This window comes from Cynocephalus volans, chromosome 2, assembly GCF_027409185.1.
Source record: "Cynocephalus volans isolate mCynVol1 chromosome 2, mCynVol1.pri, whole genome shotgun sequence".
Classification (NCBI taxonomy): domain Eukaryota; kingdom Metazoa; phylum Chordata; class Mammalia; order Dermoptera; family Cynocephalidae; genus Cynocephalus; species Cynocephalus volans.
The window spans coordinates 156,535,423-156,553,451 of NC_084461.1; the positions used below are offsets into that span (position 1 = coordinate 156,535,423).

The following is an 18,029-nucleotide window of genomic DNA, read 5'->3' on the forward strand; positions in this document are numbered from 1 at the left end:
CAAACTATTGAAAGCAACCCAAATGCTCATACATAGGACACTGGTTGAATATCTGTGGTACATCTACATGATGGAGTATTATGCAGCTATAAAAAGATAATAAGAGAAAAATTTCTATAAACTTATGTCTAAAATATATCATTAAGTAAAAAAAAGTAAAATACAAAAGAGTTTGTATGGTAATATACAGTCATGCACCAAATAGCAACATTTTCATTAATGGTGGACTGCATGTATGATGATGGTTCCATGAGATTATAATACTGTATTTTTACTGTGCCTTTTCTATGTTTAGATATGTTTAGATACACAAATACTTACCATTACGTTACAATTGTCTACAGTATTCGGTACAGTAACACACTGTATAGGTTTGTAACCTAGGAGCAATAGTCTGTACCATATAGCCTAGGTATGTAGTAGGCTGTACCATCTAGGTTTGTGTAAATACATTCTGTGATGTTCACACAATGACAAAATCACCTAACAATGCATCCTGTGGTTAAGCAATGCATAACTGTACATATCTTTTTGTAAGAAAGAAGGAGAAATCTAAAAATATACAATTCTTTGTTTTGTTTTGTTTTCATTTAGTTTTTTTATTTTGTCTAATTTTGTTTATCTTTTTTTTTTTTAAATATACATGATTCTGATCATTTGTGAAAAAAGAAACAAAGTTAAGGTTAAACCACAGACTAATGAAATTGCCTACATACATAGCATGGTTGGGAACAGGATAGAAAGGAGAAAGAAATGGGATGGGATGGTAATGGTGGTGGTGGTGGTGGTAAAAACTTCCCTGAGTATGCCTTTTTTGTATGGTTATAACTTTTAAACTTTTTAGAGCCATGTTAATATTTTACATACTCAAAAAAAAAAAAAGAAGAAGAAATCAACAAGGAAGTTTGGGGGACAGAAAGGGGTGCCTAAAATGGAATACAAACAAATAAATTAACCTAACTATTTTAAATTAATAAAATAGTGAGGGCAGGGGTGAAGGAACAAGCCCAAGTAACTTTTTTAAAACTTTTAATTTTTAATAATTATAGATTCACAGGAAGTTGCAAAAACTATTAAACAGGTACTATGTACCTTTCAACCTATTTTCCCCAGTGATTACATCTTGCATAACTATAGTACAATATCACAAGCAGGAAATTAACATTGGTATACTCCAAGACTTTATTCAAATTTCACCCATTTTACATGCACTCATCTGTGTGTAGTTCTGTGCAATTTTATCACGTGAAGATTTATGTAACCACCACCACAGTCAGGGTACAGAACTGTTCCATCATCACAAGGATCTTTCATGATGCCCTTTTATAGCCCTAACTATCCATCCTGCCCAACCCCTGGCAACCACAACTGTGTTTTCTCTCTCTGTCCAAGTAACTTAAACCATAGGATTTGGACTAAATGCCCTCATACTAAAGACAGAATTAACTGTAACTAAATATTGAACTCTAGTTAGTAGATTTCTTTTTCAGGGAGGTATGAATTGACAATTCAAAAACTAAGGCTGGCCAGTTAGCTCAGTTGGTTAGAGTGTGGTGTTGTAACACCAAGGTCAAGGGTTTGGATCTCCTTACTGGCCAGCCACCAAAAAAAAAAAAAGAAAAAAGAAAAAACAGTTCAAAAACTATCTTATGTGTATTCTAGGATTAAACACATAAATGTATTATGGATAAGAGAGTTATACATATGAAGAAGGATAGAAGGAACCCTGTGGTGCTGGATTGGAATTGGAGGTATCAATATGAACTGTGGTTTCTAATAAATATAGATAGATATAGGAATAGATGTAGATGTGTGATGGTGTATTTATATAAATTATATACACACATACGTCTGTTTGCTACCTCTGTGCACTGAGAGCATAGAAGCAATTATAGCTTAGTAGTTGTGAGCACACTTTATACCCAGATCTTTGTTTCTAACAACAGTTTACACTAAAAGGAACCAGAGTTCCTTGAGAAAATGGCTGATTCCAGAACTGAAGTAGGGAAAGTATAAGATAAGCCTGGAACATCTTGTGCTAGAAAATAAGGAAATGTTCAGAGAATGTTTAGAACATGTCAAAAGACACAAGAGTCAGCTTAAAGGGGCTTCGCTGACCAAATCTGGGATCATTTGAGCTTCAAAATGAATATTGTCAGGAAAGGATTATAACCTATTGAATAAAATAGGAATCCGTGATTCCAATAATTATAGGAACAAAGAAAGAAAGAAAGAGAAGGGACCATCTTCCTTAGAGCAGAAAGCTAAATAATAATGTAAGAAGAAATTATGAAATAGGGGAAAATGCCGTTTGACAACCATAGTAATAATAATTTAGGCATAAAATGGATACTAAAATGGCAAAAGTTTGTGGAGTAAAACATTTTTGCATAGTTTTAAACTATATTCCCAGGAGATACTAATTTATTACAAAGGGGAAAATACCCTTGCAATGGAGATACTACCTTAGTCAGGTGATCAAATTGTCATCCTGTGCCTCTTGATATGATGCACTAAGAATAACAAAACATTGTTTTTGCAGTACTTCTGCCAAAAATGCATAACCTTGATCTATTCATGGGGAAAATGTCAGACAAATGTCAAATGAGAGGCGTTCTGTGAAAAATTGGCCTGTGCTTTACAAAAATGTTAATATTATGAAAGACAAAACAAGATTGAGGAACTGTTCCACTAGTTGGCTCAGTAGGTTGAAACATGGTGCCTATGATACCAAGGACTGGGATTGGCCAGCAAAACAGAAAAAAAAAGAAAAAGACAAATGAAAAAGACAACTAAGTTCAACATGTGATCTGTGATTTTCTTTTGCTGTTAATAACGTTATTAGGACAATAATAAAAATCTGTTTAAGGTCTGTGGATAATATACTAGTATGTGTAAACATTAATTTCCTAATTTTGATCATTGTACTTGGTCATCTGAGATAATGTCCTGGTTTTCCTGGTTTTTAGGAATTACACACTTAAGTAGTTAGGGATGAATGGTGCATTATATCTGCAACTAACTCTCAGATAGTTCAGGGAGAAAAATAGAGAGAAAGATAAAGAAGATGTGGTAAATGTTAACATTTGGGGAATCTAGGTGGAAGGTATTAAGGATATATGGAAATTCTTTGTACTGTTCTCGCAATTCTTCTGTACATTTGAAATTGTCAAAACAAAAAGTTTAAAAAAAAACTTTACTGTAAACAGTATATAGTTAGTATTTGCTCTTTTTAGCCAGCTGACAATCCCTGCCTTTTATTGATAGTGTTTATTTCCTTTCCATTTAATTTAATTATTGGTTTTACACACATCATCTTGCTATTTGTTTCCTGTTTGTCATCCTGTTTATTCTTTGTTTATTGTTTCTTCCTTTTCTGGCTTCTTTTGGATTAACTAAGTATATTCTATTATTCCATTTTATCTCTCCTATTGGCTTTTTATCTCTTTTTAATTAAAATTTTATTTTTATATAATTGAAGACTCACATGCAATTGTAAGGAATAATACAAAGAGATCCTATGTACTCTTTATATAATTTCCCACAATGTAGATATTGAAGACTTATTACAGTATCACAACCAGGATATTGAGATTGATACAAGTCAAGATACAGAACATTAGCATCACTACAAGGATTACTCATGTTGCCCTTTTATAGCTATGCTTATTCCCACCCTTTTTTTCTTTTTTAACTCCTGGCAACTACTAATCTGTTCTCTATTTTTATAATTTTTTCATTTTAATGTTATATAAATGGAATCATACAGTAAGTAACTTTTTTGGATTGGCTTTTCTCATTCAGCATAATTCTCTGGAGATGTACTCAGGTCATGTGTATTAATAATAGTTCATTCGTTTATATTGCTTAATAGCATTCCATGGTATGAATGTACCACAGTTTGTTTTTTAATCATTTATCCATTGAAGGTATTGTTTACAGTTTGTGGCTATGATGAATAAATCTTCTATAAACACTCATGTACAAATTTTAGTGCGAACATAAGTCTTCATTTCTCTGGAATAAATGCCCAGGAGTGCAATGTCTGTGTCGTGATAGTTGCATGTTTAGTGTTTTAAGAAACTGCCAAACTTTCCCTGAGTGGCTGTACCATTTTACATTCCCACAGGCAATATATGAGTGATCCGGTTTCTCTGCATCCTCGCCAACATTTGGTATTGTCACTATTTGTTTATCTTAGCCATTCTGATAGGTGTGTAGTGATAGTTCATTGTGGTTTTTATTTTCATTTCTCTAATGGATATTGAACATCTTTTCATGTGCTCAACTGCCATCTTTATGACTTCTTTAAAGTTCAGTTGGTTAGAGCACAGCTTCATAACCCCAAGGTCACAGGTTCAGATCCCTGTACCAGCCAACCACAAAAAGGAAAAACACTTCTTTAGTGAAATATTTCTTTTCCCATATTCTATTTTTTTCTCTTCCCATATTTTAAATGGATTGCTTTTGTTTTGTTTTGTTTTGTTTATTTATTTTTTTTTAGTTTTGTTTTCTTTTTTACCATTGATTTTTCAGTGACTTTATGTATTCTAGATAGTAGTCATTTGTCAGATCTGTGGTTTGCAAATATTTTCTCCCACGATGTAATTTGTCTTTTTATCCTCTTAACAAGGTCTTTCACAGAGCAAAAGTCCAATTTTTATGGATCATGCTTTTTTGCCAAAAGGTCCTTGGGATTTTCTATGTAGACCATCATGTCATCTGCAAATAGGGATAGTTTCATTTCTTCCTTTCCAATCTGCATGTCTTTTATTTTCTTTTCTTGTCTTGTTATGCTGGCTAGAATTTCCAGTACTGTGTTAACTAAGAGTGGTAAGAGTGGACATCTTTGCTTTGTTCGTGATCTATGGGGAAAATATTCATTCCATTAATTAATTAATTGCATTTTGTAACACTTTTATTAAGAGTGCACCCATGTCAGTATTCCTAAACTGTAAACTATGGGGAAATGAAGTGTCAAAGGAAACACATTAGGAATCATATATAATAGGCAAAAACCCTTACATTTTCTTATTGCCTTTATACAATCAATGCATAATATTTAAGCAAAATTGAGTCCTTACTATGCAAACATTTTTGCATATACTGCTTTCTCTTTATCTTTCTGTGCCTTTATCTTTTATTTGACTTTCAGCAATTCTGCCTGGATAGCTTTATCTTCTGGTGCTATCTCCTGAGCTTTCTTAAGGTCAGCCAATGCTTGATCATATTCTTTTAATCCTTGCCATTCCTGAGCTCTGTAGTACAGTACTTTTGGTATTCAATGGGTCTATTTCAAGACCCTTCAAACAGCTGTTGATTGTTCCCTGCCAATCTGACATCTTCAGTTTACAAGCACTAATATTTAGTACACAGCTTAAAGCTATAGTTTGTAGCTCGGATCTATCTGCATTCATTATAACGGCCTTTGAACTGTCTAAAAATCTTAAAACTTTTGCATATTTTTTTAATGGCCATCTCCCAGTTCTGGGATTTGAGAAATGTATTTCCAGTGTTTTTTAAGTCTTCTGTTACTAATAAAATTTTGTCTACATCTTTCAAATCTATATCTGTATCCTCAGGGAAATTGGGCTGACTATCTCCAGAGCCATCTTTGGGGAATATTCCTCAATCCTCCCCTTCCTTCAATTTTCCACATTGTGCAATAATGCATAATTTGGCAGGTTTTTAACCTTTCATTTCTACATTTTCCAGTATCTTTGCCACACCTATTCCTTTAATTACTTGGCCAAATACCACATATTTCCCATCCAAGTGAGGAGTTGGAACTATTGTGATAAAGAAGTGAGAACCATTTGTATTGTGGCCTGCATTTGCCATGCTCAATAAACCCTCCTGCTCATGCTTATAACCAGAATTCCATCTTCAAATTTCTCACCATAAATATTTTCTAACCTGTCCCATACTGATATGAGAAGTCTCCACCCTGAATCATAAATTTCTTAATAATGTGATGGAAAGGGCATCCTTTGAAATGGAGCGGTTTCCCAGTTATGGGTACAATATCTTTTTCTCCTATACACAATATATGAAAATTTTCTGCAGTTTTTGATACAATATCTGCAAACAATTCTGAAACAACGAGACCAACTTGCTCTCCTCTGATGTCTACATCAAAGACCACTCAGGGGTTATTGGGGTTGGAGGGCTTAGCTTGTGGGGACGGCTGCAATAGCTCAACTTGCAGACACATTTGGAAACAGGATCTGGACACCTTGTGGCCAACTAGCAGCTTAAACTTGAGGGCATCCCTCTCCACAGAAAGCCAGCATGGCACTTATTAATTAATTATTTATAAACTAATATATCAGTTCACTATTAATTATCATGCTAACTATAGGTTTTCTTTTTTTTTTTTTTTTGTAGATATTTATTAACAAGTTGAAGAAGTTCTCTTCTATTCCTAGTTTTCCAAGAGTTTTTATCATGAGCGGGTATTAAATTTTGTCAAATGCTTTTTCTTTGGTTTGGTTTTCTTGTTTGTTTTTTGGGGGGGGGTTGGCAGCTGCCCAGTACCACCAAGGTCATGAACCGATGACCTTGGCATTACCAGCACCACATACAGCTAACTGGCCAGCCCCTCAAATGCGTTTTGTGGGGAAAAAAAATTTTTTTTTAATTGTTGCTCTTGGAATTACAATGTACATCCTTAAGTTACTACAGTCTTCCTTGAATTAATGTTATATTACTTAACATATAAGAATCTTTCAACTGTATATTTCCATTCACTCCATTCCCATCCTTTGTGCAGTTGTCATACATTTTACTATCACATATGTTATAAGCTTCAGATGAAATGTTACTATTTTTGCTTTAAACATTTAGTGGTTTTAAAAATAAATTTAGAGATGATGGGGTGAGTCTTTTTTATATTTACCCACTTTTAACCATTCCTAATGTTTTTCCTTCGTTCTTGAAGATCCAAGTTCCATTTGGTATTGTTTCTATTCCACCCAAAGAATTTACTTTTAATATTTTTCATAGGGCAGGCGATGATTTGTCTCAGTTTTTATTTATCTGGAATTTTTTTTCTTTCACCTTTATTTATGAAGGGTGTTTTTGTTTGACTTAATTCTAGGTTGATAGGGGTTTTTTTGTTGTTGTTTTTTGTTTGCTTTAATTTTTTGACAGCTGGCCAGTTCAGGGTTCTGAACCCTTGACCTTGGTGTTATAACACCATGCTCTAACCAACTCAGCTAACTGATCAGCCCTTTATTTTAAAGATGTTCCATTTTCTTATGGCTTGCATTGTCTCTGATCAAAAGTCATTAGAATTTTTTATTGTTATTCCTTTATAAGTGTCTTTTTTCTCTGGCTGCCTTATTTTTTATTTTCAGCAATTTCGTTATAACACCTACGTGTGCTTTTCTTTATGTTTATTCTGCTTGGGGTTTATTGAGCTCTTGAATCTGTGGGTTGATATTTTTCATCAAATTTTGAAACATTTTGGCTATTTTTTATATTTTTTTGCCCCATCCTCTCTCATCTTCCTCTGGGAATCCAAATGTACATATGTTAGACTGCCTGACACTATTCCACAGATCATTGAATCTCTGGTCTTTTCTGTTGTGGTGATGGTTTTGCTTGTTTTATTTTGTCTTATTTCCCTCTATTTCTGTCTGAATAGTCTTCAAGATCCCTGATCTTTTCTTTTGCAGTGTCCAACCAGCTGTTAAGACTACTAGGTGATTTTTCTTTTCATTTCAGATATTGTATTTTTCAAATCTAGAGTTTCCATTGGTTCATTTCTATAGTTTCCATTTCTCCTTGCTAAGAGTCCTCGTCTAGTCACTCATTATATACATCTTAGTTTGTTTTCTTGCTTTTTAAAATCTTGAACATATTTGTCATAGCTATTCTAATGTTCTTGTTTACTAATTCCAACTTATGTTGTCACCTCTTGGTCTGTTTCTCTGGACATTTTTTCCTGGTTATGGATTACATTTTTCTGCTTTTTCCCTTGTCTCATAGTTTTTATTGTGTGCCGGACATTGTCAGTACTACATTGTTGAGAGTATGAATTTTTCTGCCTTCCTTTAAAGAGTATTGACTGTTGTCTTGCAGGCAGTTAATGTGCTGGCAGATTAGCTTTCTCCTATTGAAGCTTGTTTCTAGAATTTGTAAGGGTGGTTCTAACGCAGCCCTTATTAAAAGGCTAGAGTCTTGAGGCTTAGTCTTTCTGGGGTCTCAACTGAATGCCCAAGATGTTCAGTGAGATCACCTCATTCTGGCTCATTGAAACTCCAATGTATCTCAGCACTGTGAGATCTCCAGAATCCCTCCTCAACTCACAGTCCCCCAATACCTGTTCTCTGCTGGGCTTTTAGAGTTTCTCCCTGCACATGTACCAACAAATTCCCTGTATTAGTCCGTTTCCATTGCTTATAACAAAATACTTAGAACTGCATAATTTATAAAGAAAATGAAATTTATTGCTTACAGTTTCTGAGGCTGGGAAGTCCAAAGTCCATCTGGTGGTGGTGACAGTGACCCAGGAGTCTCACATTGCAAGAGGGTGGAAGCAGAGAAAGAGAGAGAGAAAGACAGACTCTCCTCTTCTTTTAAAGCTCTCAGAGGGGCCAGCCTGTGGCTCACTTGGGAGAGCGTGGTGCTGACAACACCAAGTCAAGGGTTCAGACCCCCTTACCGGTCATCTTTTTAAAAAAGTAAATAAATAAAATCCTCAGAACCACACCACTGTCCACCATTTTTAATCCATTCACTACTGCATGGTCCTACAATCCAATCACCTCTTTAAGGCTCCCCCTTTCAATTACCATAATAGGATTTCCCACCCTCTTAACAGTCACAGTGGGGGCTAAGTTCCTAATACATAAAACTTTGGGGACACAATTCAAGCTTCAGTGAGTTTGAGGGGGACATGATTCAATCCACTACATTCCCTTACACACATTTCTTAAGTTCCCTCTTCTCTGACGCAAATTTGAGCCACCTCAGCTCTGAATTCCCATCTCTGTCTGTTCTGTCCAACAAGTCCATTATTTCTTGTTTAGGCCCCACATCTAAGTTCACCACCTTTTTTTCTCTCCAGAATCACAGTCCTTTGCAGTATGTTGTTCAATGCCTGAAAATAGTTGCTTTGTTTATTTTGTTTGGTTTTACAATTGCTTATGATAGGAGGGTGAGTCTAATACCTGCTACTCTGTTAAGTCTGGATCTGGATGTTGGCCTTGCTTTATACCTCGTTTTTAAAATTTGAATTTGAATTGCTAATAGGTAATTCTACCTCCAGCTCCTACCATTGAAAATACCCTCTTGTCCTGTGTAGATCTCTGAGATTACCATCTGTAGATTATGAAGCTGGGACAGTGGCAGGCCCTAGCATTAAAATTGGAAGAACTGAACAAAATTGTCTTGTGAGAGTAAAAGGCCAAGAACAGAGTAGAAATTATACTTTAAAAGAACTTGAGGAATATCTTGCAAATGTAATAACACTGAATTCTTTTTTTGAAAAAAGAATTTTTCAGAGAAGATAGAGAAAAGGATAATACAACACATTAAGACATAAAAAGGATTTTCAAAAATATTTTGTACTTTTTAAAACTTTTGAATAGTAAGAAGCAAAGTATAAAAGTAAAATTCTGCTTTTTTTGTTTGTTTGTTTGGCGGCCGGCTGCTAAGGGGATCTGAACCCTTGACCTTGGTGTTACCAGTACCACATTCTCCCAAATGAGCTAACCAGCCAGCCCTCATTCTGCTTTTTGAACTTTTTTTACACAAATAATTTATGGGTCTGGTGGAAGAACAAATATAAGGAGAAAAAAGAAAATAAAAATGAATAGATTCTTTTTTATTTATCGTTTTTTAAAAGTGGCAGTGGCACAGGGAATTCCCTATTTTTCCTGATGTTGCAAAACTGCAAAGGGGCAGGGTGTTGTAAGAAAAAGAACCCTTGGAGCTAAGACTAGCTCTGTTGCTCATTGACTAGGCAAGTCATGCTCTCCCTTCTCGCTGCCATCTCCTTATCTGCCCCCAAGCTGTCAACCTCTCAGAATGAATGACTTGCACACCTAGCGAGGACTACCAAACAAACAAAAACCTTCAGGCAGTCCAGAAAAGCACCTTGTGTATCTGAGATTCAGAGCCTTTCTTGGAAGCTGACGTGCTCTTAGAACAATGAGTTTCATTTACCTAACTAAGGCACAGCTGCAGTTTTTTCACTCCCTTGCTCATAAGCTTCTGAAGGTGCTCCAGCCCACCTTTGCTACTGAAACCCTGCACTATGTAGAGTGGAAAAGTCAAGGGCAAAAGTCCCTCTGGGAGTCTCAAGTCCCAGACTCTGAAATTTAAATAGGCACAATGCCACAGTTGTATATTTTTTACTTCTTTGCTTTTGCCCATGTTTTTCCTTCCGTTGAAATGCCTCTTGCCTTGAGCCCTCGTTCCTCCTAGACCGCTGTCACCAGTGCCGCCTCCTCCATAAGACCACTTCCAGTTCCCTGACCAAATGTGCTCTCCCTTCTGTGTATCTCTGGAGCATCGCTAGCAATTCACATATGTGTACACGGGCCCTGCGCTTTATTTAAGCTCTTGTTGCATACCTCTTGCCCCTGTTCAACTCACCTTTTTGAGAGCGAGAGCGATACCTTGTTTTATTTATCTTAACATTCTTTTTTTTTTCTTTTTATTGATCACCCCTATTTATCTTAACAATCTTGATGTACCAAACAGTATCTGGGATATTCCAGGCATTCAGAAATATTTATTGTCATGAGTAATTCTCATAGTTGCAGTGTGAAGTAATTCTTTTTTTAGTGTCCATGCTAATCTTCTCTGTATCGTTTCAATTTTAGTATATGTGCTGCCAAAGCAAACACAGTAATTCTTTTTAATGTGTCCTAAACTTGTCTTTTTCAAAGGTCAAAGACTTTTCCCTCATTCTGGCAGTTGTTAAGTCGTGACCAAATTCATTTCTGCTCTGTCCACAGGCTTTGTGATTCTGTAGGCCTCCATTGTATTACTTCTTAGCTTTTTTTTTTTTTTTTTTTTTTTTCTTTTAGGGCAAATGTTAGAACATTCAGAGTGAAATGTGGTATATGTTCTTTGGAATATAGTTGTAATGGCTAACTCTCTCTTCCTCTTCTCCACATAGAGAGATGTTCTTTACTACAATGGAAAGCCACCTTCTACGCTGCAAAGTGTTAGAAATCATATTCCTCCACAGCTGTGAGACTCCCACCCGCCTGCCCCTGTCTCTGGCCCAGGCCCTCTATTTTCTGAACAATTCCACATCACTGCTCAAATGTCAGGTACTTTTTATGCTTTAATTCCAGGCCTAGAACATCTTTCCTTTAATCCTGCCTATGGGACTTTAGCTTGAAACACAACTGTTTGAGCGTTATGTAAAAGTGATTTGAAAACTGTACAAAAACTTTATCTGGGGAAGGTGTTTATTATCCATTACTTTTGCTATCTCTGCAGTCAGATAAAACACAGTGGCAGACTTGGGATGAGCTGGTTGAGCATCTGCAGTTTCTGTTGTCAAGTTATCAACATGTCTTAAGAGGTAAGGAGCATTTGTCGACAAATAGGTATTGTGGGAGGTCTCACAATGGACCTTATTATAAATAATAGCTACACAGAGGATTCTAATTTATTCACTTAAGTAAAGCATTGTTCCTTGGTTGTAAATAAGGGACAAGGAATGACATAGCTAGAGTCACTGCTATGAAAAAGAAGAATTCTCATATTTTTGTTATGGCTGTAATACAGTGGTCCTCATAGTTACAAGGTTGTGTAGGTAAGCAAAAGTTATCATAACATGAGAAGTATTCAGTAATGACCTGATTAGTCCTGGTATCTTACCCAGCCTATCACTGCAACATCTCTGTTAGATCAATTGCTCATTGACAAGGGACAGTGTAAGCATCTGCCAATACAATGCAAATACAGAGCAAACCAGAGGCAAGGTGAACATGTACATCTTGCAAAACATGTAAGATACCTTAAAGTCTATGAAAGTGGCTCTTGAGAGCTGCTCAAATCACAGGCAAAGCCATTGACCACTGAGGATCTGGGAGAGTTAGCCCAGGTAACACTCAGGAGGTGAATGTTGATGAGAGTAATGATGGAATAACTGCTTCAACTGAAAATGGGTTTATTAACCAAGGATTAATGAGGCTTTGGGGAAAACTGCAGAACTGGTAAATTATTAATTACAAAGGAAAAAATAGTAACTTGAGAAGTGAGAAACCTGGCATTCCTCCCAGATGTGATAGACTGAAGTCACATCATCATGTATGTAGCATTCTTGCCAAAAATTCATGACCTGAATCTAATTGCAAGGAAGCATCAGACAAAGTCAGACTGAGTGACCTTTTACAAAATAACTGACCTGTACTTTTCAAAAGTGCCATTGTCTTAAAAACAAAGAAACGACTGAGCTACTGTTCCAGATTAAAAAGAAACTAAAGCACATGAATACTAAATGCAATACATGATCCTAGGCTGGATCCTCAGTCAGGAAAAAAGAAGTCATAAAGTACATTATTCGGACATTTGGTGAACTTTGAATAGATTACAAAATAGTATTGTATTACAGTACTATAAAATTCCCTATTTTTTGATAATTATACTAGATTATAATAATAAATGTCCTTGTTCTTAGGAAATCCATACTGAAGTATTTGAGGGTTAGAGGGGAACAGTGTCTATAACTTATTCTCAAATAGCAAGGGGAAAAAGTGTATGTATAAAATTTACCTGCCCATGATCATGTCGGGTTGATTTTAATTCAGTAACGGAAAGGTAAAATAACCCTTAGACCCTCTCAGGCCTGGAACTGAGAAAGCTATTGTAGAAACATTTTTAAAACTGAATAAATAAAGCACTTGATTTAAGACAGAAGGTCTGGGTTTAAATCCCAACTCCACCACTTACTCTGTGTTGAACAGCTCACTATATGTCTTTAGGCCTCAGTTTCTTCATTCTATAGGATGGGGATGATATATACAAGTATAACTTACAAGTATTATTAATGGGTGTGATTTTTTAAAAAAGTAGTAAGTATTCAATGAATGTTAATTGAATCTCAGTCTGCCTGTTTGCCTGGCCAGGGGTAGGCTACAAGGGTCTTCTCTATGTTTCAGACTTTTGTAACTGAAGTTTAAAAGAGTGCATTGTCTTCCCAGAGAATAGAATGGTACGTCCAAATTGCCTGTGACATCAACAGTTTCTTCTCTGGGAACAGTTAACTGTTGAAATAAAATGATCAGCACACACACAAAATAGTGGCGCATTGCCAAGTCCACGATATATGGTTGTATAGTTGTGCATTTTTAGCACCCTCAAAGAAATGCCCATGTCCTTCTCAGAGCAAAGCCCCAAAGGCAAATTCCACATGTACTTAGCCTCATCTAGGTTTACATAATTGTTCCTTTTGGAGCTCAAACAGAAAGTTTAATATTAATGCATCTTGTTTTTGTTTAAAGTTTACCTTTAACCTTTAACAATTCTTGTTCATTTCTGTTTTGATTCCCAAGGAATACACCTATCACGGACAATAGTGACTTAAGACAGATATGGCATCCGCTTTTATTACAGGATATTTCTATGCTTTGATAAGGGAAAAGCCTCAGACTAGTGTATAAGTAGGATGTGTTCCAATGCTGTTTTATCCTTAACATCCCTTCCAGCTTCTTTGGAGACCAAGAGTTAAGAAGGAGAAAAATTTATTTAAAACTAGTAGTTTGAAAACATTGTCCTACAAAGATCACAGCTGAATGTACCCTGAAATGGAGTGTCCTTGGCAGTCAATAAGTATTTTACTGTGAGGGCCCCTTAGTTGTTTCTGCCTTCTTCTAGGAGTCTGAGGATGTTGCTGAGGGCATTTTGAGATCAGCCTGAATTGTCTAACTCCAAGGATAGGGAAAGAAAGGAAAAGGTTAGAGAGCCCAAGCTTGCCCTTTGTTTAGGAAAACCTCTTCGTGTAAAGGAAGAAAGGAGAGGTAAATTCACAGACACTGAGTTATATATTTCCAGAACCTTGTGAATTTACCATCCCCATTTTACAGATGGGAGAACAACAGCAGAGAGACTAGGAAATACAGAACCAGGATTCAAATTTAGGTCTATTGCCAAAGTCAGTGTGCAATGAAAACACACTAGAAGGAATTACTTTTCTATGAAATTACTGGATGAGATTAGAAGGTGAGATTCAAAAGAATTTCCTACCCTTCATTTTCTAAACTCTCTGTACATTGTTAACGTACTTTTCTACAGACCTCAGGGAATAGTATATTCTGAACCCCCATTTTACAAACATTTCCATAGAAGGCAGAGCAGCCCTGCTGAGACATGGATGCTGGGCTGTCAGCCGAGCTCATGTTCTCTGGCTGAGAGAATCAAACCCCCACACCCTGGTTTCATAGCCGTGTGATTCGAGTTTGAGCCTCAGCAAACTTGCAAATTGCTGTCTGTCATGTAGCTTTCCTGATTCTTGTGAACAGTCAGGACTTCATATTTTGAAACTATGAATCCAAGGAACTTAAACATGTAATATTTAAATGAACAAAATACATGCTTTTCCTGAATACCACTCAGCTGGATAGCTTAGGCAGGGCGGGCCACAGATGTCGGCCACCAGTCATTCCAAGGAGGAGAGAGAAGAAGAAGCAGGCAGCATCAGTTCAATTCATACATTCATCCAGGCCACAGATATTTACTGAATGCCTTCTCTATGCCTGGCTCACTGGGAAAACCTCAGTGAATAAGACCAACATGGCCCGCGCCCTCATACCACTTACTGTCTAGTGGAGAGATTCACCCTAAATAGATAATCACACAAGTAATGTATAATTATGATTGAAGTAAATGCTGTCAGGGCCGGCCCGTGGCTCCCTTGGGAGAGTGCGGTGCTGATAACACCATGGCCACGGGTTCAGATCCTATATAGGGATGGCTGGTTAGCTCACTGGCTGAGCGTGGTGCTGACAACACCAAGCCAAGGGTTGAGAACCCCTTACCGGTCATCTTTTAAAAAAAAAAAAAGTAAATGCTGTGAGGGAAAGTTCAAGTAGACGAAACAGGAGGACCTAATCTGTTTTAGAAGGACTTAGGAAGGCCTCCCCAGAGAAGAGATATTTCAGCTAGTCTGATATGAGGTACTGCCATGCAAATAGGGAGGGGAGAGTTTTCCAGAAAGAAGGAACAGCATGTCCAAGGACCCTGAGGCAAGAAGTTGCTTAGTGAGAGCAAGGAACATAGAACAAGCTCATAGGGCTCGGATGTAGTGAGCAAGGGGAGAATAGCATGAGATGAGACTAGAGTAGTAGATGGACAGGGTGTGAAGGGCCTTCTGTTAAGGAACTTCAGCTTAATTCCAAGAGTGGAGGGAAGCCATCAAAGTGGTTTCAAGTAAGGGAGTATCATGATCAGATCTGCAAATTTAAAAGTTTGCCCAGTGTGTGGCAAATGGTTTGGAAGAGGGTCAGAGAGGTCAGATGGTGCTGTGGCTGTGGGTAGTGCAGTGGGGAAGGCAGTAGATGCAGCAGAACCTCTTTGAAGATCAATTAGACAGAGCTTGAGTGACTGCATCTGAAGGATGACTCCCAGCATCCTGCCATTACTGACATGGAGTAAGGTGGAGAAGGAGCTGCAGAGAAAATAAAGAGCTTAGTTGATGTGTTAGGGTAGAGATTCTTCTAATGATGATAAAATAACAGTAGCTAACTCCAGTATTGATCCAGAACTAGTAACAGTACTGTCAGCTAAAATGTCTTGAGCCAGGCATTATGCGAAACTCTTTTCATAAATTGCCTCATCCAGTAAACAACCTCTGATGTAAGAATTCTCATCCCTACTGAAGCATGAAATCCAAGGCCTTGCCAACTGAACCAGAATGGCTGAAGTCCATTGACCAAGATTTCCTCCCCCGTGGGCCATGCTTAGATGGCCACCACTAACATTTGCTTCTTTAAATTTCCTGCATTATTTTAATAAACTCCTAATTCTTCTTGCTCACACACTAAGTTTTCCCTATTCCACCCTATCCAACCAATTTTTCTTTCCATTTTTTCAAAATCATTTTTGCATTTTTCAGAGTAGCACATGCCTTGTTTAAGAAAATCAAATTCTACTAAAGGGCTTTTGCCTAAGACAATTCTACACCAGCAGCAAAGTGAAATAGATCATATCTCCCTACTTAAAACCCTTAGAAACCCCTTTGCTCACAAAGGCCAAACTCCACATTGTAATGTGGCCCAGTCTACCATCCAATTCCATTTTCTACTCTCCCTCTTACTACCCTGATTTTATCTCTAGTTCTTAAAGCAAGCTTTTCCCGCCTCATGGCATTTGTGCTTGCTGTTCTCTCTACCTGGACTGCTTTCCCCTAGACCTTTGCATAGTTGGCTCCTTCTCATCCTCACGACTCCAGAGGCCCTCCCTGGCTAGTGTGGGCTGCTTCCTTCATTCTCCCCAATGTTACTGTTTATCACAGCATCCAGTTTCTTGGATTGCACTAATGCCAAGCTATAATCACAATATTTTTGTTGGTCAGGCTTCCTGCAACTGTATCCATCCACAGGGACTGGGCCCAAGTCTCTGATTCCACTGTGTCCCAGAGACTGGCCCAGTTCCAGATATGAAGTAGGTGTATACCATAAATTTTTGCTGATTGCATGTGGAAAGGGCCCTGCAGTTGCATCTTATGGCAGCTTTGTTTCCTGTGTTTCGAGACTTTTTGAACACGCTGTTGCGTATTTACTGTATTTTCTTTTTGGATTGCAATTAGGCCCATTGATATAAGTTTAGAGACTTTACTTTTCAGTAAGTAGTACAATGAACACCCATATACCCTTTAATTTGATTCACCAGCTGTTAACATTTTGCCACATCTGATTTACCTATTGATCCATCTGTATATGAAGGTATTTCAAAAAGTTCATGGAAAAATTTTTTTAATAAACACAAAAGAAAAAAAAGTTCATGGAAAGATTCATATTATCTTTTAACTCTATTTTTCTATGAACTTTTTGAAGTACCCGTGTACTTTTTTTTTCTGAACCAGTTGAGAGTAAGTTGCAACATCATAATCCTTCTGTTTAAATACTGATTCTCCTAAGAATAAGGGTATTCTCCTACATACCACTGTTTATCATCATACTCAAGAAACTTATTCTTGACAGAATGTTATCTAATATTGTCCCAATAATACCCTCAGGTGGTTGGTTTTGTTGTGAGCCCAGATCCAGTCAAATATCAAGCATTGTACTCTTTGGTCTTTAGTCTAGCACAGTTCCCAGCCTTTATTTGTCCTTCATGACACACATTTTTGGAGTCCAGGCCAGTTATTTTGTAGAATGTCCCATATCTGGGATTGTCTAATTTTTTCCCCACGATCATATTCATGTTAAATACTATTGACAAGAATACTGAATAGATGACGATGTATCCTCTGCACTGCATGACATCAAAAGGCAATGTCATTTTGGTTCCATTAGTGGTTAAGTTTGGTCATTTGGTTAGGGTGATATCTATCAGATTTCTCCAGTGTTTCCCCTTTATTTGTAAGTAATCCACAGGGTGTAATTTTGAGACCGTGAATATCCTCTTCAGCTTTTCGTTTGATGGTTTTAGCATCCTTTAATGGTTCTTACAGGAATCAAATGTATTAGTAAGTTTAAAACTGGTGACTTTCTACTTCTACATTTAACTGGCCTTCTTCTGGAAAAAGGACTTTTCCCTCCTCTGCCACTTCCTTCCCCCTTTCCCATTTTTTAAAAATTATTTTGACTATGCACTCAGAGCTTTTTAAAGATTCAATGACTTTTTAAAAATTCAAGAATCCATTTTTGTCATTAATTTTTATGATCACATTGTTTAAAATGTGGCCAACGGGAGCCTCTTTCAAGTTGGTTCCTATGTCCTTTTGACAGTTCCCCATCAGTTTTTAAGCATTCCCTTACTTTCATACAAAAGATGTTCTAGATTCACTTTGTAATTTTTTTCTTTTGGGGGAGGAGGGGAAGTGGCCAGTACAGGGATCA

At 37.0% G+C, this 18,029-nt stretch overlaps 1 protein-coding gene, 1 non-coding gene and 1 pseudogene across 2 annotated transcripts in view; 1 reads left to right on the forward strand and 2 right to left on the reverse strand.

The window, feature by feature from the left end:
• Positions 1-18,029, forward strand: part of SIMC1 (SUMO interacting motifs containing 1) — a 103,970-nt gene that overhangs the window by 84,341 nt on the left and 1,600 nt on the right. Inside the window, exons 8-9 of the mRNA XM_063085285.1 lie at positions 11,135-11,291; positions 11,464-11,548. Coding sequence (XP_062941355.1) covers positions 11,135-11,291; positions 11,464-11,548 — 242 coding nt within the window. The remainder of the gene's footprint in view (positions 1-11,134; positions 11,292-11,463; positions 11,549-18,029) is intronic.
• LOC134369487 (peptidyl-prolyl cis-trans isomerase D-like) lies at positions 5,084-6,214 on the reverse strand (annotated as a pseudogene).
• LOC134371345 (U6 spliceosomal RNA) lies at positions 10,756-10,859 on the reverse strand. The gene has a single exon (XR_010022778.1). It is a non-coding gene; the product is annotated as a U6 spliceosomal RNA (small nuclear RNA).